The sequence below is a fragment of the Plasmodium berghei genome (assembly GCF_900002375.2).
Source record: "Plasmodium berghei ANKA genome assembly, chromosome: 11".
Taxonomy (NCBI): Eukaryota; Apicomplexa; class Aconoidasida; order Haemosporida; family Plasmodiidae; genus Plasmodium; species Plasmodium berghei.
This window is the reverse complement of record NC_036169.2, coordinates 475030-501543: the sequence shown is the minus strand read 5'-3', so window position 1 is coordinate 501543 and position 26514 is coordinate 475030. Positions and strand designations below refer to the sequence as shown.

The following is a 26514-nucleotide window of genomic DNA, read 5'->3' as shown; positions in this document are numbered from 1 at the left end:
ACATAAAAAATGTTTACATTATAAGCATGCACCGTTCATAATTTTTAGGCTTATTTTTATACTTATTTAGGCTTTATTTTCATCTTATTTAAGCTTTATTTTGCGTTTTTTTTTTTAATTTCTGTGTTTTTGTCTTAAAATTTTTCCAACAGTTTTATATCATCTCATATAGTTGTATCCCTTTGAAATAGGATAATAAATTTTTATTTGTTTTTTTCTCTGATTACTGAATTTACCCAATTGGAGGAAAAAAACATGTATTATCAAATAATAAATAATTGAAAATTAGATATTCCCCATGATATATCATTTGGATTATCCTCCTGAATATTTGTACCAAATTCAACAAAAAGTGTGCTTGAATTATGAGGAATAATTACATCAATTATAGAAAAATATTTAGTTTCAGAAGTTGGGTTTCCACATATATTAATAGAATTATTTTTATTAAGATTTGAATGTGTATCAGTCCAAATATAAAAAAGTTCATTTTGTTGTGTTCCAATTTTTAAGTAAGCTGTTTGATTATTCCAATTATCAATAAAATGAAAATTCGATTTAATACGTATTTGAATATGACTAGGAATATCTTCAAATGTTTTAGAAATAGTTCCTTTAGATAATTTGCCATAACCTCCTAATAAATTAATTCCACCACATTTTGATGTAAAATTATCAAAATTTTCTCCTATCCAGCCTTTAGTATTTGAATTATTTGAAAAACTTTCATGTATTATCATATTAAATTGGGGTATATTTTTAATTTTTAATAACCCATCTACATTTAATACTTTAACAGATAAATCGGGATTTAAAAAATTTAAATTATCATGTTCATCAATACTTATCATAGGTTTATTTTTCTTGCTTATAATAAATTCATTTTGTGTTGTTAACCCTAACTTATATTCAGTTTCTTGATTTTTGAAAATTATTCCATTATCTCGATTATCTTTAGACGATATTTTTAAATTTGACACATTTAAAGTCCCATTAACTGATATATCATTTTTACTTTCTGTATATTTATTCAAAAATATTAAAATAAAAATAATAAATTTTAACAACATTATTACTTAAGTGATAAAAAAAAGAAAGAAAATTTATAATACTTGTGCATTTATGATATTTGTACATTTATGATATTATAATAATAAACATCCTTATATTTTATTGAAACCAAATTAATAATTACAAATTTAGACAAATAGTCTTGAAATTTTTTTTGTAAAGTGTACCTACATGAAACCATTTAAAAAACTATTTTATATTTTTCATATATTTATAAATACATTGATTTTATGGCCATATTTGTGCATATTTTTTTTATTTCATAGCTAGATTTTTAAAATTTTATCCAAAATAAAAAATTATTATTTTGAGATATTACTCTAAAGGAGCAAATGTAAGTTTGATCCCTTGTTTATATATTGTTTGTCTATTTTAGGAAAATTTAATTCGTTAGTTTTATTTTCCGATTAATGAAATATAATATTCAATGTGTATACAAAAATATATATAATCTATTTATAATCTATATATAATAAAATAAAGGAGTATGTTGTGTATGTGTGCACACATAAATATACATATATGAATGTGGGTGAATACTGCTATTTAAAAAAAAAAATTTATGGTTATTTTTTCCCTCTAAATTATGATTAAAAATATATAAAACTAAGAAAATGAAAATTCAGATACTATTTTATAATAAGATGTTGTTGAATCAACATCCATTTCGAGAAGTTGTATTTTATTCGGGGTTATATGTTCAGTCAATAATTTTGTTAAATTGAAATCCGAGTAATAATCTGGAAATATTTTTGGCTTTCTGTTCATGTAAATCCTACTCAAATGTGAGTTTTTCATTAAAGTTAAATGAGGAGTTATTTTATTTTTGCAATCATATGTTTCACCATTTTTATCATCATCATTCTGTTCCCTTTTCTGACTATTCACATGTTTTCTACTATTATAGACTATTTTTATGTTCCTTTTTTCAAAAGATTTTCTAAAAATATTTGCTAACAAAATGATGTAATCATTACTTTCTTCCTTTAAGCTTAAATATAAAACATCATTGTGAAATGTATCCAAATTTTTGAAATATAAATTTTTTTTATTAATTTTTTTAATTTCAGTTATAGCTTCGTTAAAGGCTTCTTTTGATAAATCTATTTGTGTCTTATTTTTAACATATAAAATTAACAAAGAAATATGGAATTTTTCTTTTTCGATTATACATTCATTTAATATATCACATTTTGAAACAACAAATTTTTGTATGTTCAACAATTCATTTAATATTACTTTTTTATCATTTAGAGGGATACATATAAAATAGTTCGGTTTTATATGACTCATTATATTCTTACCTCTAAATAAATTATTTAACTTGGTGTTATTATAATTATTTTTATTAATTAAAAAACTATGAAAACTAAGATATTTGTAAAACAGTTTTTTTATATTCATTTATTTGCTCATTCTATGTATACATAGGAAAATGGAAAAAACACCAAATTATTTTGTTACCATTTATTCTAGGTAATATTTGCTCTACAATTAATTTGTATTTCCGTTTTCAATTTTAATTTCATGAAATGTTACTTTAATTTATAGCTATAGTTATACCTTTTTTTCGAAATAACCTGGCAAGTAGCATATACAAATACTTACAGTTAAACACAGCACATCATGACTAGCTAATTGTTTTATAGTAAATAGAAAGAAAATAAATAAATAGAATACTGAAAATCACAGGATAATTTAATTATATATGCATTGATAGACTGTTATCCGAATACATTCTATGTGGATATATCTTGTTCGCTATCTTTGAAAAAATTATAAAAAAAAAATGAACGTTCATACATTTTTGAACGTGAAATTTTTTTTTTTTTTTACTATATATTTCATACAAATAAAATACATTTGTGATTTGCTTAATGTTATAACAAATAAAATACGAACAAATGAATATTTTTTCTATAATTTTCCAAAAAATAAAATATAAATAATAAAAAATGTTTAAATGTAGAGTATTTTTTCTCTACTTTTATTATCCATAGCAATTTGTATGGAAACAGCTTTTAAGTGATGTGATTTTTTTTTTCATTTTGACTTGACTAGTTCATGTTATTATAAAAAGGTATAATATAAAATTTATGTTTTTTATCCTAGTATGTTTTCCAATGTCTCTAAAATAAATGGTGTGAAAAGATTAAGAGTGAAATCTTTGAAAAAAAATACAAATGATAACTTATATGGAATAAAAAAAAACAAGAAATTAAGTTCAAAAACAGCAAAATATATAAATTATTATTTTTTCAAGAAAAAACTAGCTGAAGATAAAATAACATTTAATATAGAGAAAAAAAAAAAACTTGAATATACGCCATCCCTTTTTCAAGTTATATATAATATCAAAGATAACAAATTTTTAAATATAAAAAAGTGTAACATTTTAGAACTAAATTCGGGGAATAAAAATGAAGAGGATAAATTAAATGCAATAAAAAATAATGTAGAAAATAATAAAATAAATACAGAATATTTTAGTAATATTAGTAATGAAGAGGTACGAGATTGTTTAGATAATAAAATAAATTTAAATAATATTAATAAAAATGGCAAAATAATAGTTAAAGAAAATTATGCATATAATAAAATTTTACAAAAAACTGATATGACATCAATACAACCATGTATAAATATAAGAACAGATAAAATGTTAAAGGATTTGAAAAATATGGATATTGTAAATAATATTATGGACATAAAAAAGAATAGAGATGTGTGCAACATATATTTGATTACAAGTTTAATTAATATATATCATGAAAATAATTATAATTATTTAATTTTAAAAATAATAAAAGACATGAAATATATCGTAAATACCATGAATATTAAAATTTTAAGTCTATTATTATTTAATTTGTATAAATATTATTTAACGTGTTATATTAAAAAAATTTATGAGAAAGATAACATAATAAATTTGAAATCATATTTGAATTTGTTCTATATACTAGATCACGATTTAAATAATTTGAATGAGCAAAGGTATGGATTTTTAAATATTAATATAATAAAAAATTTCCTTATATCTATATCTTATAATATTGAAAAGAGTTTATATTATGAAAGAAATATGTCTGTTTTAAGTAAAATAATTTTTGTCTATTCTTTTTTTTTGGATAAAAATTATAAATTATTTGAATTGTTAATTGGAAGGATATTCAAAAGTTTGAAAATAAAAAAGGAGAAAAATACAAATCCGAATAATCTTTTTATTATTCGCATCAGGATCGAAAACATATCTTTAATAGCGTTGTCTTTTGAAAAGTTGAAATTATATTCCGCAAAATTTACTTTTTTGCATTCTTATATAATTTTGAGAAAAGTAAATAGATTAATAAAATGTGCTGAAAAGGTATTATTAAATAAAAAAAAAAAAATATTAAAAAAAAAAAATTTAAAGCATATAAATTTATTTCCTATGTATTCCCGTAATAAATTGGATATAAAGTTGCCACTAATAAATTTAAAGGATATTTTTATTTATTTATATATTATGAATAAAAATAATATAAAAAATAACCGTTTTATAATATCCATCTTAAAATATGCACAAATATTTTTCAAAGCAGATTTTGAAAATGACAAAAAAGGTTATATATATTCATATTCTCAAAATGCTGCTCGAAAAAAAAATCAAATTAACAATAAAACAGGGTATTTGAATATTCATGACAATTCATTAAAATGTTTTAGAGATTCTTTAAACTTATCAAATGTGAGAAATATTGGTAAAAAATGGAAAACTGCAAATGCTTATGATAATGAAAAAGTGAGTATATTTAACAGTTATAAGTGTATAGTATTGAAAAAAAATAAAAATAAAAAAATAAATAAAATGCTAGCTTTATATTCACTATATATAGCTAACAAAAATGAACAAAAAAAGTTAAAAAAATGCCACGATAATAATAATAATGATATATTTCCAGGAAAAATAAATAATAGTAATTTTATTATTGAACAGGTAGATAATGAAAAAAAAAATATGGAAAAAATAAAATTGTCTAAAATTAACGAAGATATTACGATAAAAAATGATCAAGATGACATATTTCCATTTTTCATAACTAACAAAAAAATTTTGAATTGTTATTTGATAGATTTAATAGATATGTGTATTTTTTTAAATTATTTAATTAATTATGATTATATATTTTTGAAAAAGTTTGAAACATTTAATTGTTTAACAAAATTATATATAGATTTATTAAGAAAAACAAATTTGAAGGAAATTCATTTTTTTTATTTGTTCAGAATATTTGAAATAAATAGGAAATTAAATATATACAATAATTTTTTAACCAAATTATTATATTCATCTATTTATTTTAAATGTAAAAAAATAATTGATATTAACACAAATAAATTTAGTTATAAAATAAGTTATGTGAATAGTTTGAGCAATACAAATGTTTTTTTTGGCAATTTATATGAGCAACATACATGTAATTATTTGGCTAAGACATATATAGAATTGTTAAAAAGCAAAAATATAGATATAAAATTATTTAATTCTATTAATAAATGTTTGTCTATTTTTTTGGAAAACAGGGAAAATTTCCCAATTAATTATTTGACGCTTTATAAATATTTAAAATTATTATATATACTATATGAAAATAATATTTGTTCGAAAAACATAAATAGAAAAAAACAAAATGACGATCAAACTAGGAAAGGTAATAATGAAAATGTAACATTGGAAATAAAAGATAATATCTTTAAATATTATGAAAGTTATATATTTTTTGTGATTAAAAATTTAGAGAATATAAACTGGGATACATTAAATAATGAGTATGTATTAAAATTTTTTAAATATATAAATAATTTAACAAAAAAAAAAAAAAAAAAAATATATGATTTAAAAATTTGTGAAAAAGATTGGAAAAAGATTGAGCAAGTAAACAAAAAATTATGTATCACAATAAATAAAAGAATATGTAATTTAAATTTGTTAGAAATAATAAAATTGTATTTATATAGTAATTATAATTTTCGAAAAAATATATTTTATTCAAATAATTTATTTAAAAATATATTACAATATAGTAATATTATTAATGAAAAAATTCAAGACGAATGTATTTTTATCTCAATTTTTAAAATAACAATCCATGAAATTTGCCTAAATTTTCAAAAAGAATATAAAAATAAAAACACACTTGTAGAAAATATAAAAAAATATGGAATGATAAAATCAATTAATAGAAAATATTTGAAAAAAATAAAAAACAATGAGTATTCAGAAAAATATGGATATTGGACACTTGTTTTGGATTTGTTAACTTTGATCAAAAAACACATTAAAAATAATATTAATCAAATAAAAAAAAAACATATTTATTTAATATTAATGCAATTATTTTTTTGTTTAAGCGTTATTTTTAAACGAAATATATGGGTGTGTACAAATTGGAGAAAAATAAATTTGGCTACGAAAAATAAAGGAGAAATATTTCGATCAAATAATATAAAAATAGATTATAAAATAGTGGAAAATTTATTTGAAATGATAAATATAATTTTAAAAAAAGGATGGGTTTGTAACAATGATGATAAAAACTTTCTTATATATATATATCTCTTATATTTTAATAGAATAATAATAAAAAATAAAGAAATAAAAATTAAATTTTTAAAAAAAAAACAAGGAAAACAATTTTTACAAACAACACAAAATTATATAGATGAATTGAATAAAATATTAAATAACCCTTTAGCTAATTCAAGTATAGCATATACAAATGCATTATTATTATTTTTTTTATTTAAATATAATATTTTTTTAATAAATTATAAAAGTAGAAAAAGTAAAAATAAAATGTGTTTTTCTATTAACAATCCAATATTATATCGTAATTTACTAAATTGTAAAAACGATCATAAGTTATTTCAAATCTTATTTTTTACAATAGTTTATAATTATACTATTTTAAACAACTATAACTTAACTTTTCTTTATACACCTTGGAATTATTTATACAGCCATTCCACTGAAGAAGCTCAACAGCATTCTACATTTGCTTTAGAAAAATATTCAGAAAATAATTTTTACGAAATAATTCCAAACAACAAATCTACATTATATTATAATGTAGATGATTGGAATAACTTAGCAAGCATTTTACAAAAACATTGTAATACAAGTTCAACAAATATTTTATATCTTTTTATTTGTCGTAAAAAAGAAATTGAATATTCTCTTAAATTAGCATTACTGCGTACATCCCATTTGACTTTTCCATTTTGTAAATGATTGTGAATTTAATAAAAAAAAGAAAAAAAAATTATTATAAAAAATATTTTCCTTTTCCTTTTGTTTTATCCATCCATTTATTCACTTGTTCATTTTTTTATTTTTTTGGGTTTATATTATGCATGATATATGTTGCTCCAAGGTAGCAAACAATAAATGCGTATCCCCTTTATTTTTTGTTCATATAATAATACAGTAATTAAAGCCAATATAAACATGCAATTAATATGCAATATAAATATATAATGTAAATACCCAATTAAACATGCAATATATAGTAGTTACAAACTGATAATAATTGCATGGGGAAAATATTCCCATATATATATTTATATAAAATTTTTATTGTTTATTTCACAATTTGAGATTTTTTTTTTTTGATATTTAGCAAAATTCCATTTAAAGTTGTAGAAAACCAAAATATTTAAGAAAAACATATTTATATTGACAAAATTTTTTATTGTTTATTTCACAATTTGAGATTTTTTTTTTTTGGCGATTGAAAAAACTTTGAAAAAAATGGATGAAAATAATAAAGAAACAAAAAATATAGATGAAGAATTACACAAAAAATACAATGAATTATGCAAAAGAATAGAACTAGGAAATGATAATAAAAATTGTGATGATATAAGAAAGATGAAAAAATTATTAATAGATGCTCTTATCAAATATGAAGCTATAAAGTTTGGAAATTTTATTTTAAAATCTAAAAGAAAATCCAAATATTTTGTTTCAACAGGTTTTCTAAATAATGCTATTTCAGCAAATATTGTTTCTTTTTTAATATCTAATTTAATACTTTCAAAAAATATTGCATTTGATTATTTATTTGGAGCATCGTATAAAGGAATACCGATTGTATCATTGACTAGCCATTTTTTACTTAACACAAATAAATTTCATAATATATTTTATTTATATGATAGAAAAGAAAAAAAAGAATATGGAGATAAGACTATTATAGTAGGAAATATAAAAGAGAGTAGTCAAGATTGTGTAATAAATAGTTGTAATCCACAATTTGAAAAAAAAAAAAAAGTTATAATAATAGATGATGTATTTACTTGTGGAACTGCTTTAACTGAAATATTTAATAAAATGAAAGCTTATGAATATTTACAAGTTGTTGCATGTATAGTTCTTCTTAATAGGAATGAACATGAAATAAATGAAAATAATGAAAAAGTTTATTTTAAAGATTTATTCGAACAAAAATATAACATTCCGATATATAGCATCCTTAATTATGAAGAAGATATTTCACATTTTATTAAATAATTTGGAAAAATTAAAATTAAAAAAAAAAAATAGAGATAAAATAATGGTGATTTTTTTTTCTTTTTTAATCTGAGTTCTGTATTTACTTTCATAAGTTTTTAAACGAAAAAAAAATAAAATGAAAAGAAATAAGAATAAATGTGCATATGGTGTAATGCCATCCACATGCTTAATATATGTATATATAAATAAATGAGCACATACACACACACGCATATATATATATATGCAAGTGTGTATTACTGTATATATATATACTATGATAAAATAAATATTAACACAAATAATACGTGATATATAGACAGTAAAAAGTAAGCATTTATTATCTAAAAATATAGAAAATGAAAAAAATAAAAGGAAAAAATTTTGGGGGTAAGTTATTTAATCATTAAATTAAAAAAAAAATATATATATATATATATATTTCACATCACTAATAATATATATGCCTTGATATGTTTTCTTTTTCCATAAGCATATGTATCATATTTGGGCATCATTTGAAAACTCATATATAAGTATATACATATATATATATGAGCAAAATGAATAGATTAGAAATATATAAATAATAATTAAACGTTAAGGTGCTAACATAGGGGGCCCTAAAATACACCAAAAAACAAGGAAAAAAAAAACAAGAAAAAACAAGGATGGAATATGGAATTATATTTTTCTAAAATTTTCCTGCTTGATTTATTTATTGCTTTAATTGTTAATTATATATTAAGCATAATAATATGTGTATGTATATTTACTTATGTGGGTATTAACAACATTTTTTTTTATTATCCTTAATTGGCTTTGCATTTAAGTTTATGTTGGTTCTTCCTTTTTGCTGATTTTCAAGTTGTGATTTATTTTTTATTTCATATGCCATCGTTTTAAATGCTTGTTCAACATTATGAGATATTTTTGCTGATGTTTCTAAAAATTGAATATTGCAACTTTCAGCTAGCTCTTTTCCTTCTTCATAGCTTACACTCCTGTCGTTTTTTAAATCAATTTTGTTTCCTATTAAAATTTTTTGAACATCTTCTGATGCATATCTACAAAAAAATTAAATTAAGTAAAACATATAAAAAATTAATTTATGTGTTTTATTCGTATGAATCGTGCAGATAATAATGCAACCACTTTGTGTGCAATACAAAAATGTAAAAATGAATTTTTTTCTTCGTTCTTCTATCATCTAACTATCTATATATAAATAAATATATATACATATCCATGTACACACGTTCAGTAAAATTTTAAGCGTACTTTTCTATTTCGATGATCCAGTTTTTGACATTATTAAAGCTATCTCTATCGGTTACATCGTATACTATTATTATACCTGAACGGTTCAGAAAAAATATATATATATATATATGCATGGGATATTACCTGAGCAAATCATAAAATGTATTTGCATTCATAAAAATGCGTATGCGTGTATATAACACAATTTTGCGTGTGCATGTATAAAAAAAACATTTGTTGATTCACAAATATTTAAAAAAACAAACCTTGTGCTCCCCTATAATATGAGGATGTTATTGTTCTAAACCTCTCCTGCCCCGCTGTATCCCACTGAATTATTAAAAACAAGAAAAAAATATGCATATTTATTATATGTTTAGCTAGCTATTTTAGTGCACATTTTACATTAATATTAACACAATATATATTTTTTTAAAAAGAGTATATATTATATTACTATTTGAAGTTTTATAATTTTATCATCAATTTCGATTGTTTTAATTTTGAAGTCAACTCCTATTGTGCTAATGTAGCTATCTGTGTATGTATCATCCTAAAAAGCAAAATAAAAAAAAAAATAATTAACGAATATAGCATTTGTAATTACAATAATGGTAAGGCATGCATATGTTGTTACGAATAATGAAATAGAAAATGTGAAACATAAAGAGGAAAACAATGTTTAATATCAGCATATGTATATGTCTATCAATGTGTATTGCATGCTTAAATGTAAATGTATATATCTTTATTTGTATTAAAAGTGTATCGTTAATTCTTAGTTTATAAAATAATTTTTCCAATAAATTTATACATAAATTCATTTTAATAAACCCTCTATTTTCATTTATTATTTTCTTTTGCATGCTTTCTTCTTTTATCACAAAATAATAAAAATTATTCTCATATTGCAATAATGAATATATGGATATACATATACATATGTATTATGTTCGTTAAAATTTTAAGAGTTTGGTTACAGCAAAACGAAGGAGTAAACAAGATTTCCCAACACCACTATCCCCAATTAATAAAATTTTAAATAAGCTATCACTGTAATAAAAAAAAAAATATAGCTATTTGCAACTACATTAGGAATGTATTAGAGCATTTGCAAGCATATAATATGTGCTTGATATTAATATATATGGCTTGTATAATATACATATATATATTTCTGGAAAATATTGTATAATGCTTATATAATATATGTATATTATGTTTTTAAATTCTTAATTCTCCAATTGTAAAAACTTACTAGCTATCATTCATTTTGGATAGGAAAAATTCTATATTATTAATAATATAAAAATATATAATAACAAAAAAAAGGGAATAATTGTCAAGAAAATGCAATACTTAGAATTAATGCTATATTAATTGGGAAAATATATAAAAAAAATAATAATATATATGTCAATATAAGAATAAAAATTAAGGTAAAATGAAATTTGATAAAAACATAAGAAAGAGTATAAAATAAAATTGCTAATTATATGATAGGATTATTCATCTATATTAAAATAATGATAAGAAAAAAAATCATTGTATTATTAATATTTTAATGTATTATGCGTATGCATAAATTATGTTAAACTTAACTTATGTATGCATATATTTGTTTACATGATAATTAATATATGAAAAAAAAATTATATAATATTATGAACATGTTCATAAAAAAAAAATTAAAAATAATAATAAAATAAAATGAAACAAGAAATTATGGTAAAACGAAAGGAAAACACAAATATGTGATAAAATAAAAGCATTTTAAAGATAATAACATAAAAAAATAAATAATAATATAAGATATTTTTTAAGAGTGCTAGTTCTAGATTTACACGAATAATTTTGATACATTTACATAAAAAAGAAAAAGTGAAAGTACATAATAAAATAAAATAGAATATGAGAAAAACTTCAAATAATTATATACAGTACAAAATCACTGTAATGATAATATTCCATTACACCATTTAATAACTGTGAAATATGCCAAAATAAAATGGGAAAGAAATCATGTATATATATATATATATATATACACACACAAAAAAAAAAGAGATAATTTATAGTGAGCTTTATTTATTTTTTTTTTCACCATAAACTAGCTGTATATTTTTAAATTATATGCATTTACTTTATAAACTATAATTAGGTTAATAATTTTGAACAACTTCTCATATTTGTATATATTATATATAGTGTGTATTATATATTTTCATAGACTATTCTATTTTTATATACAACAGAAGTTTACATATGTGTAACTATATTGAATAGTTTTTATATATTCATATGGGGGGGAGTAAACAACAATATATTAAATTAATGGCTATTTATATGACGGTTAAAATTTTGATAACATCATTGTGTATATATTTTTATTATATGCATAATATTAAGAATAAATGTAGGGGAATTCAATTTTAAAATAATTATCTATATATATTTATATGTTTGTCTACATATGGATGATGTAATGGAAATCTTTGTGAACCTTTACATTCATAAAATTAAATAATAATAAAAATCCAAAAAAATAATTGAACATTTATTTTTTATTTGAAAAACTAAATACATTATTATAAAAGTATACCTAAAAAAGAAATATAATATTTTCTATTTTAACAATATGTCTATTCTTTCCTTTTTTTTAATGATAAAACATTATGTATTTTAAATATTAGCTTACTATTTATGTATTTCATACTAATTATATTTCTTTGTGATGATATGTTTGATATTTATGGCTAGTCATGACCTTATTATATATCATTCAAATAATTTTTAAATAGTAAAAAAAAAATATATAGAAAATGTTCCCATTTTTTAAATTAAGTCGATTTCCCTTATTGGGATGCACACATAATAATGGCAATAATAATAATGATAGGATAATAATGATAATAGCAGCAAGCTTGTTTTATCATTTAAGAAATCCATATTAACGATTTGTAAAAAAAAATAAATAATTACAAAATGATGGTAACACAAATAATACCACTTCTACAAACCGTCAAATGAGTGAAAAAGATATTTAAAGGAGATAAATATAAAACAATATGTATCGTTTTCCAGATTTTGCATATTTTTTTACTATTTTTGAGTGTCATTATTTCGGGATATAATATTTCTTATAATAACAATTCTCAAAATGAACAACTGCACATAAAAAAATTGAATGTTATTATGCATATTTTTCTTTCAATTTAATATATTTTTTTATAATTATTAAATTATTCAGGGTTTTGCAAATTAATAAGGTGAATATAGCTTAGTCTGCTTTCCCTTTTTTTTCTTTAAACATTTATAAATTGGGAGTATCGATTTATTCCTCTTTTTAGTAATTATGAGGGAAAAGGGCTAGTTTGGTAATTGAAAAAAAAAAAAATATATTAACAAAATTATTAACAGAATTAGTAGGAACAAACAAACATATAAGAAATAACACAAGCCTATAATGTATATAACTTTATTTTATATGTACTGAGATTTTGCTGTTTTTTTTTTAGAAATACACACATTTACTATTATTCATTCAAATATTTAACACTAATTTATAAGGATATATATTTGCAACAATTTCAAGAACATCACTAATATCACAATCGTATTTTGTGGTACATATGTATAAATGGAGAAGTATAAACTTTTTTTAAATGAAATAAAAGAAGAAAATATAAAGATCGGGAAAAAAATAATATTTGTGAATAATAGAACAAAATACAAACACATCAATGGAATAAAAGTAGAATACAATAAATATTTTATAGATAGTTATGAAAATGAGAAAGATAATAATGTGTATAAGTATTATAAACATAAAATATTAAACAGCAAAAAAAAAAAAATATATTTAAACAATGATTTTCCATATTTTGAAATATATAAAAATACAAATGATGCATTTAAAAATAATTTAGGAGGATATAACATTTTAAAATTGTTGAACAATTATAATGAATTACAATTATTTGATTTATCTTCAAAAAATAAATTAGAAAATATAAATTATTTGTATAAACACTTTATAGAAATAATCATAAAAAAAAGAGACTTATATAATATTAACCATATATTAACATTAACAAAAAATATAAAAAAAATTAATTATTATAATCCTTATTTTTGTAAATTAATATGTAGGGAAATATGTTTAGATCTATATAAAATAAAAAATCTTTACCAAATAACAGGATTTATAGATTTCTTAATGCATTTTAATATATTCAATTTTTATTATTTGAATAAGATTTATAAATATATTATTTATTTAATACTTGATAATAACAAATGGAATTTCAATACAAATAATATAATTAGTCAGAATTGTTTAAAAGACAAAAATATACAAATAATTGTAGAACAAAATGAATGGCTCATAAAACAAACACCAAATAATGGAGAAACAGATAATGATCTTTTATTAATTGAACCAAACGATATAATTATTTTATCTAAATCTTTTTTCAAATATAAATATTTTGATATAAACTTATTAATATTAAAATTATATGTGTGTAATCATGATAAATATCAAAATTTAAGAAAACCAAATGTATTATATCATTTATCAAAATTATGTAACCATTATATTTTTATAAATAAAAATTATACATCATATTTATTATCAAATATATGTAAAAATGTTATTATTGATATGAATAATTATATCGATTTAAATGATAGAATTTTACTATTAAAAAGTTTTTATAATATTTGTAAATTTTGTAAAAACACATTAAATTTTGGCATGTATAATATAATTATAAGCAATTTAAAATATCCAAATAAAACTGAACTTTTAAAAGAAAATCAAAATATTCAACAAGGGGAAGACATATCGAATTATATCTTAACAACCAAAAAAAAAAAAAAAAGACAGAAAAAAAAATATGGGGAAAAACACGGAAAAGAACAAAATACCAATTACCATAAAGATAATGAAAATGAAAAAATAAATTCGAAAAACAGACAAGAAAAAGAAATATATAATTCTATAAAAAATGAAAATAGGAATAGTAAACTTTCGTCTCTAATTTATCCCATAAAATTTTATTCATTCTATAGTGATACTGATATAAATTTAAAAAAACATAAATTAGATTATGACTATACAGCTCTTGATATTTTAAAAAATATAAAAAGATTGGATTTATCAAATAATACAATATGTACTATATTTGACACAATTAAATATATTATATTATTTATTGAATTAAAAATTTTGTCTATTTTTCCTTTTAAGAAAAAAAATATAGCTGAAATAAATTTTTTAAAAAGAAAAAACTTCGAAAAAGATAATGATAAAAATATTTACAAATATATTTCACAAAATATAAGCAAAAAACAAAGTGATTATATAGAGCATATACTAAAAACAAACAAAAATGAAGAAGAAGAATTTGATGATTCGAGTATGGATTTTTTATTTTATTTAAATTATAAAAATTTTCAGAATGATAAATATTATTTAGGAGAATCCACAAAAGAAGAAAGTGAAAGCATGGGAAATCAAATACAAAATAAATACGTAAATAATATGAATGAAAAAAATAATGAAAATGAAAAGACAAAAAAAGCATGTGATGTTACATCAGAGGATATTGATAACTACATAAAAAATAAAAAAAATATCCAATTTAATTTAAACGATGATACTTATTATTCTCACATATTTTTTCACTTATCTTCTATACAGGTTTGAAAAATAAAAAATAAAAAAATGCTATTGCACACACTTTTGGATATACTTAAAATTTTTTTATTAACTAGATATTTTAGACAAAATACATGTAAACAATTTTATTATTTTTTTTTAACAGCTTAGTAAAACAGAAGAGGAAATACTAGCAACCTGTCTTAATGATTTACTCTCTTTTAAAAGATATTTGCAAAACTTTGATGTGAATAACATAGCTGAGTTGTTTTATTATGTAACTACCTTTCAGATTATTCAGGTTAGCCAATATAAAATAAAAAAAAAAAAAAAAAAAAAAATAAATAAAATAATAATAAATTTTTATGTACTTTTTTTTGCATAGGGGCTCCAATCGGGTACAATAATAAAAAACAAATATGGATATTCCAAAATAAAAAACAAAAAGGAAAACGAGGAACTATATAAAATATTGTCTGATATTATAATTAAGAAAATTATTAATATAAAGGAAGAAAATTTATACAAAGTAATTTTATCCTGTGCAAACACTGCTTATTCGGTAAAATAAAAATGTACTTAAAAAAAATATATATGTAGGCAAGATATAGAAAAGTTATAAATGTTTTTCTTTGTTTTTTAGGATGTTTATTTGAATCACTTTTTAAAAAATTTTAATAGATATATAAAATTTAGTAAAATGAGAAAATTTATAAATTGTTAAGAACTTAACATAATTAAATTTTTCGATTGAAGAATATAATCAGTTGAAAATTGTATATTTGAATGAACAATTTTCGTTTTAGAATAATTTGATTTGAATAAAATATGAATTTCTCCAGCTAGCTGTTTTAATTTTTTTTCTGAAAAAAAAAAAAAAAATATACATAAATTAAATTATAAATAAAACGAACATATAAAAGGTGTGTGGAACAAAGAACTAAGGTGATAAAGATGAGTGATAATACAAAATATGAAAAAATTCAAGTATGTATAAAAATTGTTTTCTTTATTTTGTTTATATATAGCCAAATGAAATAGAGCAAAATAATTTTTGTAAAATAGCTACCTATACAATTGATTTGTATCGTTCCGTTTAGTATTGCTGGTGATTCTCCTTTTGAAAAAAAAATATAAAAATGAAGTATACATATTTTATGTTTGTGGAAATATGAAAATATATTTTCACAAGTTTATGTGTAAAATAGGAATGTCTTTAACCATTTATGTATGTTTGTATAACATAAAATTTGTTGTTTTATTTTAGTATAAAATTATTATTTATTTTTTATTACTTGCAAAGTTAGAAAATATCCATTTTATTTCTTTTTTATTATCAAACTGGATTTTTCCCTAAAAAATCAATTAAGCAAAAATATAATTTTATTTATGTTATTAAAAATTTTTAAACTTTTAAGGATTTATTTTTCCTACGAAATTGCATGTTAATGTGTTGTTAATAATATCAAAAGGAAATGGCAATCTAAAAAACAAATATTCATCTTTCTTTTGTTTAAATTGAATATATGGAAAATTGTTATTTTTTTGTAGTGTTATATTTATCTCTATATTTTTTTCATTTAACATTTTAGTTTTATATGAGCCTATAAATAGTTGTAAAAAAAGTTTTATTATTTTACAATTTATTATTTCTATTATATCCTTTACATTTTTTTATAGTAATACCAAAGAAAGGGCTTGGCAAATTTTTATAATAATAGGTAATTATCTTATTGTTTGAATGTTTACATGAATATTGTATCTTTAGGTGTTGGCCCCTATGTTGTAAAATAATGTGCATGTATATGTGTATGTGTACGTATATGTACATGTGTATATTTTTCATTTTTTTTTTTAATTATAACTTTTTTTCAAAAATTGAGAAATCGCCAGTATATATATCGCAATTTTCGTTATTTAATTCAATAATCATATTTATGTCTAAATACTTTTCTTCTTGATGTTTTAATATTATTTCTCCCTAAATAAATAAAATTAAAAATTTAATATATATAGGTGTTGTATTGGGTTAGTGTATATATTTCAGGGTTATAATAGAAAAATTAAAATATAATTTGTTTTGTAAACCTTTATTTTTGTATCATTATTTTGAGAGTTTGTTATAAAGCAGGTTAATTCTTCCTTTATCGTTATGCACGGAATAGTGTGTGTATTCTTCCTAAAAAAAATAATAATAATGATAAAAAAAAATAATAGTAAAACTTGTGTGTGTAACATAACGTGAGCAGGATCATAGACAACCCAAATAACGTCTATATAAATAAAGAAAACTCTTTAAGTTATTATTTTCGAAAATTTTTATCATTATATATTTATGATAAAAAAAAACTTACTCATATGTATATATAGGGGTATATATTTGAATATTTTCTTTGTTATTTTTGGAATGTTCATATTTTTCCAATTTATTTATTAATATTTTTTTATTTTTTTCAAAATTTATAGAATAATTATAAAAAAATAAAAGATATAATGAATAAAAATAATTGGTTGTATTCTGATCATTTAAATCATTTTTTTTGTTAACAATATTAAAAAAATTTTGTAACAATTTGAAAAAATTATATTTCGTTTCATCGTCTATAAATACTATATTTTTATAATTAACAAAAGGAGGTTTACTATTTGTGTATAATATATTGTTTGATATTTTATTCAATATATGATGAGAGTATTCAGGATTTTGTTTATCAATATCAAACGTTTTTTCTTTATTGTTTTTATTTTGTAAATTTTTTGGGGCATAAGGATACTGTGTAATTTCCTCAAAATTAGAAATAAAATTAGTAGAATCTGAATTGTCTAGTTTTATTTTTATTTTTTCATCAATATTGTTACTATCTTTTCTAATAAAATAATTTTTTATATCATTTAATTTATTTTCATTAATTATTAGATTTTTGCTATTTGTTAAATATAAATAATCATAAAATATGGATGCATTACTGTCTAAAATATTTTCAGATTTATACATATCTGTTTTCATATAATTAAAAAAATAATTTAAATTTATAACTCGACCATATGGAATTGTATTTGCTATATAATAATCTAATTTGTTTTTTAATTTATGTATAATATAAATATTATTATTTTTACAAAAATGTTGATCATATTTGATCGTTATATTTTTAATATAATTTAACAAATCATTTATAAAATTGTAATAAAATAATTTTATACTATTATTTTTTATTATATAAATATTAGTATTATTATTTGTATTATCGATTAATAATAAAATAACAACTATAAAACTTCCTTTTTTTCCCAATAAAAATGGATATAATATTTTATTTTTTATATGAATTTTATAGCAACTTATTGTTTTATTTAATTCAAGAAAATTGTCATATATCCATGTGTCTTCGTTTTCTTTATCAATGATTTGACTTTTAATTAAATATTCTATATTTTTTAATTTCAGTATGTTTATATAATCCACATTCTGTAAAGGTTATTAAAAAGCGAAATTTAAAAAAAAAAAAAAAAAAAAAGACAACAATAAATGTAATAAAATGTGTGTAATAAAATAGGTAACTCTGTATAATATGTATGTGTATATGCATATGTTTATATTTCAATTCGTCTTATTGTTCAATATCACATAAAATACTATAAAATGAGCTTACTTGTAAACTCTTAGCATAAACTTCGATATTAACAAAAATTTTAGTGTATATCAAATTAGAACTAGTCGGGGATGAATTATACACATATAATGCCCTAATCCCATTATTCATGTTGACAAAAATGGCGAGTTTTATTAAAAAACATGTTCTGTCTCTATTTTTAAATTATACATGTATATGCATATTTTATATTATTGTTAAATGGTGAAGATGATTAAACATCGAATCGGCAAACAAACAAATACATTTCTAAACCGACCAAATTAGATGATAATGATCATAACAAGTAATATCACAATGTAGATAAAAAAATTGAGATTCTAGAAGCATATGAATAAATAAGCAAACATAGCATGTGTAAATTTGCCAAGTTTATAAAAATACAATGAACATACATAAAAAACTATGGTCATATTATATTTAAAACATCCCAAAACACCAAAACAATTATACACATTATTACAAAAAAAATCACGATAAAGAAATCACGATAAAAAAATCACAATAAAAAAATCACGATAAAAAAATAAATATGCAAAACTTCGCATTGCATATGCATGTAAATCATAAATGCATATTTACACAAACGAATATTTAAAAAAAAATATAATCCAATGTTGGATGAACAAAAAAATTATTAAAAAAAAAAATATATATATTATATCCAAAGGAATGTTATCTTGAAATAAGTAAAAAATTTATGGCTTATTATTCTACTACTACGAAAAACCATATTTATTGTTTTTTTCTTTCTCGGTTATATTTTGCATGGATATATACAAATATTAAATTTTGCAATTTCGTCAATAACAATAGTGAAGGTAATAATAGGCCTGGGGTAGTGGGTAAAAGAAACAAACAAAAAAAAATTATTTACATGGTTTTGTTGTAGATTCTTAATTCATACTAAATATAGAATTTAAAAATTTGAATAAATTTTTTTTAATGGAAGGGGAATGCTTTGAATATTTTTCTTCTATTATTTTATTATCTTTTTGAATTTGTTGACAATTATTGTTGAGCATGTGTACATAGCTAGTTTTGTTTGTTTTGGTAATTTTAGTATTTTCATCATCATTTTGATATTCTGATAAATTATTAAATTCAAGGTTATAAACTGTAGTTTGTTTTTTTTTCTTTTTCATTTGTTCATTCATTTCGTTTATATAATAACATATATTACATATAAATATATTTTCATTTTTATTGGAATGTTTGTTTATTTTAGTGTTTAATTGGATTGTCTTGTTCATATTATTGTGTGCTCCTTTTAAATTATGTGGTATAGATACATTAGTTAATAAAATATATCCATTGGCTTTATGATTTTTACAAACACCATATTGAATTTTATTATCTTTATAACAATATATTTTATTATAACAATTTTTTTGTTCTTTAACTTTTGATAATGATGCACAAGAATTTTTCCATTTAACTTGCGAATAATAAGTTCTTTCTTTTGAACACATTGTCTTGTCTTTATCATGATGCGGTTGTTCAATGTATGTGTCAATATTCCTCAATTTAAGAGTATTTCTACATTTACTTGGATATCTTAATTTGTTCATTTTACAAAAAAACAGTTGTGCATATGGTCTAGGCCCTTGATATAATATTAAAGAAATACAATAAAAAAAAAGTTATTATGCAACGTTTAAGATATAATTACGGTTTAAAATAAAAGAAAAAAATATATATACATATAAAAGTGGTGGCAATTAAAATGGCATGTCAATGTTTCCATTTATTGGATTAAAATATTTATTTAAAAATTTCATGGTTTATTTTATTTTTATTTTTATTTTTTTCGTACAGTATTATAAGAAATTAAATTTAATCAATGTGTCAATTTTTAAATATTTTATTAAACTCGATGTCCAAAAATGAAAAAAATAATTATAAGTATTATTTTGAATGAAGGAAAAAAAAAAACTTCTATAATTTTTTAATCCATATAATTCATGCATATAATGTTTGTGTTTTAAATTATGCACATACATAATATATATTAAAAACAACTGTTATAGGTAGCTAAAAGAAAACATATTGGATTTTGTTGGTTGTGAACATATTAACAAGCAATAAAAAAAAATGTTTTTTTTTATATATTGTGAAAATTACATGAATTGTTCATAAAAAAAAGTGTTTATACATGTGTTTAATTTTACGAAATATATGATTAAAATGAAAACCTTTGTGTTTCAAATTGGCAATGTGTTACAAGATTGATATATTTTTTTTAAATTTAATATAATGAACAAGACATAATTAAAAAATTTTCTTTCAAAGTGAAATTATGTTTTAGGATTAGTGTCTATAAATTTTCGAATATTTATTGCCCATATTTATATATTCTTTACACGTGTTCCTTTATAATTTAGTGGTAGTGTTACATTGAAAGTGAAGAAAAGGTGGAAACATTGAATAAATGCGAAAATTTGGATACATGTATATTAGTTCCATGAAATTCGAAAAAAATATAAATTATAGTATTGGGATAAAACTACCAAAGAATATAGTATATTCTATGCTTATTGAGAATGTATATATGCCCATAAATAAAAATTTTTAAATGTTTTTTTGGAGAATATAAATATGAAGAATAGTTTATTATGTAATTCTTCATATGACATTTGATGGTGATCTATAATTTTAGGGTATAAAATAAACATACTAAAAATGAAATGATATAAAAAATTAAAAACACAAATGTTCACAAAATTTTTGTATATAGCATGTTTTTATTTCGGGGTCATAACAAATGGTTATCTTTATAGTTCATATACGCATAATATATTTTTTTTATATAGTTTACACTATGGGATTGTGGTATGTATTGCAAACTAATTTTATTGAATTATTTTTTTTTTATTTGTTATGTACTGTTTTGAAAAAAAAGTAACTTTCATAAGTAATGGGTATTATAAAATATTAAGGAAGCAAATCATGTATTTTTGGAATAATTAAAAAAAAAAATATATATAATGTGAAATTCAATACAATGTGAATAAATATATTTATCACAATTTTGCGTGCTTTAAAGAATGGGAATAAAATATATAATAAGAAGAATGCTTCGTGATGATTATAAATAAATGCATATAAAAAAATTTATGTATATTAATGGATACATATCCATATATATATATATATATACATACATGTATATCTGCATTTCACATTTGCAAAGAGGAACAAATGTGGATGTAAAAACAATTCATATAATAAAATACATAGGTAACCATGGATGAGTATAAATGTTCCTTATGTTTGGATGACATATATATAAATACTGAAAAGAAACTATTCTTATTTGATATATGTAAACATAAAATATGTGGGGAATGTTTAGAAAACCATTTGAATAAACACAATAAGCAGCATTGCCCACGTTGTAAAATAGCTATAACAAAAAAAAATGTAGTTCCATTTGATATAGAAGAAAAAATATATTCCAATCAGAAAAATATAAGAAGTAAATTAACTGAAATATTTAATAAAAAAAGACATAATTTTCAAAATACACCCTTATATAATAATTATTTAGAAAAAATTGAAGATATAATTTTTATGCTAACAAATGAATGTGATGAAAAAAAACGTAAAATTATCGAAGCATATATTAAAAAATATGAAAAAGAAAATATAAAATTAATAGAAGAAAATAATTCTCTTATATATGAAAATGAAAAAAAAAAAATTCATGAAATTGTTAAGGAAGAAGGGAACCTATATGAGATAATTAAACAAAGACCTATTGTAAATAAATTAAATAACGAAGCATATGTCCATTCACTAGTTAAAGAAAACCCCAAATTATTTAATGAGATTAAAGTAACTAATATTTCTGAATCACAACCACAGCCATTAAACCCTGCCATCAGAAATGATACGGATATACCTATACGTAAATTTGTTTCAGAAGAGGAAATTAAAAAATCTGACTATTCAGGAGGATATGATATTTCTATTGTTTTTAAGAGATGTGATCAGGAATTTAATTCTACTATATATCTCAATATATAGAATTTATGTTTGTACATGTAAAATAAAAAAATATATATATTTGAGTGGGATTTATTTTATATGTCTCCTTTTAAAATAATTCATTTAGCTTTATTTATTACCGAATTTGTTTTATAATTTTTTATCGTATTATATGAAATACATCGTCTATTTTTTTGTATTGCTATTATAGCTATGCTTTATGTCCACATTTTTATTTATACTCCCGTGAACAATTTTGTGTTTAACCTGTATACACATATTTGAATATGAGCGCTATCCACATATATATAAACATTAAATGCGCAATTTTGAATGAAATGTGAATATATAATAAAATATATTGTGAAATTGCCATTTCTAATCACAATATAATATTTTTGTCCCACTTTCTATCCAAATAATTGGTAGTATTCTTACTTATTCACACACTCATGCATTTATTATTATTATTTTATTTTTTTTGTAAACTTATGTATAAAATATGAACAAGCTAGCGTTAATTTCACATTGGCTAGCTGATAATAATTTTTTTTTTTCGGAATTTTATGATATAATTGAGAAAAGCGAAATTTAAAAGGAAATAGCAAAGAAATGAAAAGTGACTATTTTTAAATATTTCATTTATTTACAACATTTGCTATTCGTTAGGATATGCACCTTGCATACATTTTTATATAGCATCATAAAAAAAAAAAATAATAATAACAGTAAAATATGAACTCTTTTAATATGATTTCTATAGAGGTTAACTAAAGAGTTATCTTAGTAATATATTTACATATATGCTGCCTTGTTCTGAGAAAAGTATGCTTATATATTTTTTCTTTTTTATTAACTTTGAAAAAAATTATCTAAAAATTTTTGTATTATATTACCGCATCCTTGATATATGCAATACTCCGAAAACCTGAAGGAAAGGTTTTGTGAACACAAGAAAATGTAAAATTTTTTATTTCATTTTCTATATTTTTATGAAATAAAAAAAATTATTATATGTACACATACAGGTATGCTCATATAGTTGTAGATTCCAAGTAGTTCACTGTGAATAATACGAGAACAGAAGTGAAAAAAAAATTTGTTTTCAAACAAATTCAGGTATATATCCGTAAGAAAAAAGTATAAAATCTGAAAGCAGTAGTGATAATATACAAAGGTGGCTGGGTATGCTTCTATTCATAATTACAAATTTCAAGAAAATAAACAAATAAAGTATATAATACATGAATAAAAAAAATGGAAAAAGAAATAAACAATTTTTATGAAATTATTCAAAAGGAAATAATAAATTATTTCCTTGTACCAAAGGGAAAAAATGAATATTTAAGTTACGAAAGAATAAATATATTGATTCAAGATTTAGTAGCTTCATTAAATTCTAATGGTTATTTTATTTATGCAAAATCAATTAACGACGAAAAAAGAGTAATAAATTACAATACAGTTTTATCTTCCCCTCCTAAGCTGTTTTCTTTCATATTATTGCCCCAAAAATTAAATATAGATTTATTAAATTTATGCAAAAAATGTACATTACTTTTTTCCGAAATTTTTGATAATATAGTTTGTGATCTACCTTTTTTATTAAACGCATTAGAAAATATAAAAGGAAATGATGAATTTTCTAAAAAAATAATAGACATATGTGAAAAAGTATATCTAAGTAAAGAAAACGGAAGAAATATAAATAACGATATTCGATGTATAATTGGTAGATCAGATTATATGAAACATGATGGAAATTTAGGAAATGATAGTGAAATAAAACAAATAGAATATAACACAATATCAGTAGCTTTTGGTAATTTGTCAAGTATTATTTTTGAAGCGCATAAAAATATGATAAAAGAAATATATAAAGAATATTTTCCTTACATGACCGAGCAAAATAAAGAAGAAATATTTGAAATTTTAGACAAAAAATTTGATAACAATTTTCTTCAAGGTATTTCTACCTGTATAGAGAAATCTCATAATATATATATTGAAAATACTAATAAATTAAAAAATAATAAAATAGTAACTATTTGTATATTACATGATGATGATATAAACAGTTTTGATAAATATCAAACGAAATGTGAGCTAAACAAATTAGGAATTAGTCAAAGATATTTTACAGTAAAACAATTGCAAAACTTATTTGAAAAAAAAAAAATATTCTTAAATTACACAAATGAAACATTGAACGAATCTATAGATCGACTTATAAATAATATTAATGGATGTAATGAAAAAAACATAAGACCTGGAAAATTAATGATAAATTTAAACGATGATGATATAAATGGTAATATATTTGAACAATATAAAAAAAATATTTTCGAAGTTAGTGTAATTTATTTTCGAGCCTTATATTCACCTTTACATTATAATGAAATTGTATGGAAATTAAGAGAAATGTTAGAATTTAGTGATGCTGTTAAAATTCCTTCTTTGCCTTATCAGTTAGTTGGGTTAAAAAAGATTCAAATGTTATTATTAGATGATGAAATATTAAGAAAATATATTTCTATTGATTTAAATAAAAATAAAAAATCAGAAGAACAAATATTGAATGATATGAGCACGTTAAAAAAAACGTTTGCTTTACAAATCGATCCATCATTAAATAAACATTCTGATATTATTTCTTATGCAATTAAAAATGAGAATAAATTTATACTAAAACCCCAAAGAGAAGGTGGACAAAATAATTTGCATGGTAATGATGTTAAGGAAAAGTTAATGCTTTATTATAAACCAGAAGAAAAAAATAAATTATCTTTTTATGTTTTAATGGAAAAATTATTTCCATCCCCATTTCCAACTATTCATTGTAGAATAAAAGAGATAAATAAAAATTATGAACAAAAAATGAACCCTTTATCTGAAGAAAATCAATTACAAAAAAAAAATTCGAATTATTGTGATGAGGAAAATACACAATTTATCGAATTTTCACTTGAACAGTCAATTTCTGAATTTGGATTTTTTCACAATATTATTTTTTTTAAGGATAAGAATATACTAAATGAACAAAAAGGATATTTAGTTAGAACTAAAAATGTAAACGAAAATGAAGGGGGGGCTATATGTGGTATATCATCTCTGGATTCTGTTTTCTTGGTATAATATAATATTAAACAATCAAAATTAATGTTATAAATGTGCGGTATATGCCAATGAGAAAGATACATCATATGTATACATATATATATACTGTAAAAAATGAATTGTATGTATTTGCAACTCTCTATTTTTCACATTAGTAATTTAGATGAATATTTTTCATTTTATCATAAATTTTTTTATGCACTATATGGTAGATTTTG

General features: G+C 20.4%; 10 protein-coding genes across 10 annotated transcripts; 5 read left to right on the top strand and 5 right to left on the bottom strand.

The window, feature by feature from the left end:
- Positions 1–263: 263 nt before the first annotated feature.
- Positions 264–1070, bottom strand: PBANKA_1112700 (conserved protein, unknown function; the record flags this gene model as incomplete). Its single annotated transcript, XM_034565659.1, has 1 exon — positions 264–1070. One exon carries the CDS (start codon positions 1068–1070, stop codon positions 264–266), a length of 807 nt encoding a protein of 268 aa, XP_034422334.1.
- A 607-nt stretch (positions 1071–1677) lies between these two features.
- PBANKA_1112600 (AKAP-like protein, putative) lies at positions 1678–2475 on the bottom strand (the record flags this gene model as incomplete). The annotated part of the gene is made up of 1 exon (XM_034565658.1): positions 1678–2475. One exon carries the CDS (start codon positions 2473–2475, stop codon positions 1678–1680), a length of 798 nt encoding a protein of 265 aa, XP_034422333.1.
- A 709-nt stretch (positions 2476–3184) lies between these two features.
- Positions 3185–7345, top strand: PBANKA_1112500 (conserved Plasmodium protein, unknown function; the record flags this gene model as incomplete). The annotated part of the gene is made up of 1 exon (XM_034565657.1): positions 3185–7345. The coding sequence occupies one exon, from the start codon at positions 3185–3187 to the stop codon at positions 7343–7345; it is 4161 nt and encodes a 1386-aa protein (XP_034422332.1).
- Positions 7346–7864: 519 nt separating this feature from the next.
- Positions 7865–8626, top strand: PBANKA_1112400 (orotate phosphoribosyltransferase, putative; the record flags this gene model as incomplete). Its single annotated transcript, XM_034565656.1, has 1 exon — positions 7865–8626. One exon carries the CDS (start codon positions 7865–7867, stop codon positions 8624–8626), a length of 762 nt encoding a protein of 253 aa, XP_034422331.1.
- A 769-nt stretch (positions 8627–9395) lies between these two features.
- Positions 9396–11143, bottom strand: PBANKA_1112300 (ras-related protein Rab-1B, putative; the record flags this gene model as incomplete). The annotated part of the gene is made up of 6 exons (XM_034565655.1): positions 9396–9675; positions 9890–9965; positions 10138–10201; positions 10329–10424; positions 10852–10924; positions 11130–11143. 6 exons carry the CDS (start codon positions 11141–11143, stop codon positions 9396–9398), a joined length of 603 nt encoding a protein of 200 aa, XP_034422330.1.
- Positions 11144–13511: 2368 nt separating this feature from the next.
- Positions 13512–16260, top strand: PBANKA_1112200 (conserved Plasmodium protein, unknown function; the record flags this gene model as incomplete). Its single annotated transcript, XM_034565654.1, has 4 exons — positions 13512–15578; positions 15703–15837; positions 15922–16098; positions 16180–16260. 4 exons carry the CDS (start codon positions 13512–13514, stop codon positions 16258–16260), a joined length of 2460 nt encoding a protein of 819 aa, XP_034422329.1.
- PBANKA_1112100 (conserved Plasmodium protein, unknown function) lies at positions 16257–19300 on the bottom strand (the record flags this gene model as incomplete). The annotated part of the gene is made up of 9 exons (XM_034565653.1): positions 16257–16399; positions 16606–16653; positions 16832–16889; positions 16971–17140; positions 17223–17314; positions 17402–17517; positions 17625–17715; positions 17891–19005; positions 19190–19300. 9 exons carry the CDS (start codon positions 19298–19300, stop codon positions 16257–16259), a joined length of 1944 nt encoding a protein of 647 aa, XP_034422328.1.
- Positions 19301–20085: 785 nt separating this feature from the next.
- PBANKA_1112000 (conserved Plasmodium protein, unknown function) lies at positions 20086–20760 on the bottom strand (the record flags this gene model as incomplete). The annotated part of the gene is made up of 1 exon (XM_034565651.1): positions 20086–20760. The coding sequence occupies one exon, from the start codon at positions 20758–20760 to the stop codon at positions 20086–20088; it is 675 nt and encodes a 224-aa protein (XP_034422327.1).
- Positions 20761–22435: 1675 nt separating this feature from the next.
- Positions 22436–23218, top strand: PBANKA_1111900 (CDK-activating kinase assembly factor MAT1, putative; the record flags this gene model as incomplete). Its single annotated transcript, XM_034565650.1, has 1 exon — positions 22436–23218. One exon carries the CDS (start codon positions 22436–22438, stop codon positions 23216–23218), a length of 783 nt encoding a protein of 260 aa, XP_034422326.1.
- Positions 23219–24436: 1218 nt separating this feature from the next.
- Positions 24437–26314, top strand: PBANKA_1111800 (glutathione synthetase; the record flags this gene model as incomplete). The annotated part of the gene is made up of 1 exon (XM_034565649.1): positions 24437–26314. The coding sequence occupies one exon, from the start codon at positions 24437–24439 to the stop codon at positions 26312–26314; it is 1878 nt and encodes a 625-aa protein (XP_034422325.1).
- Between the last annotated feature and the right edge of the window lie 200 nt (positions 26315–26514).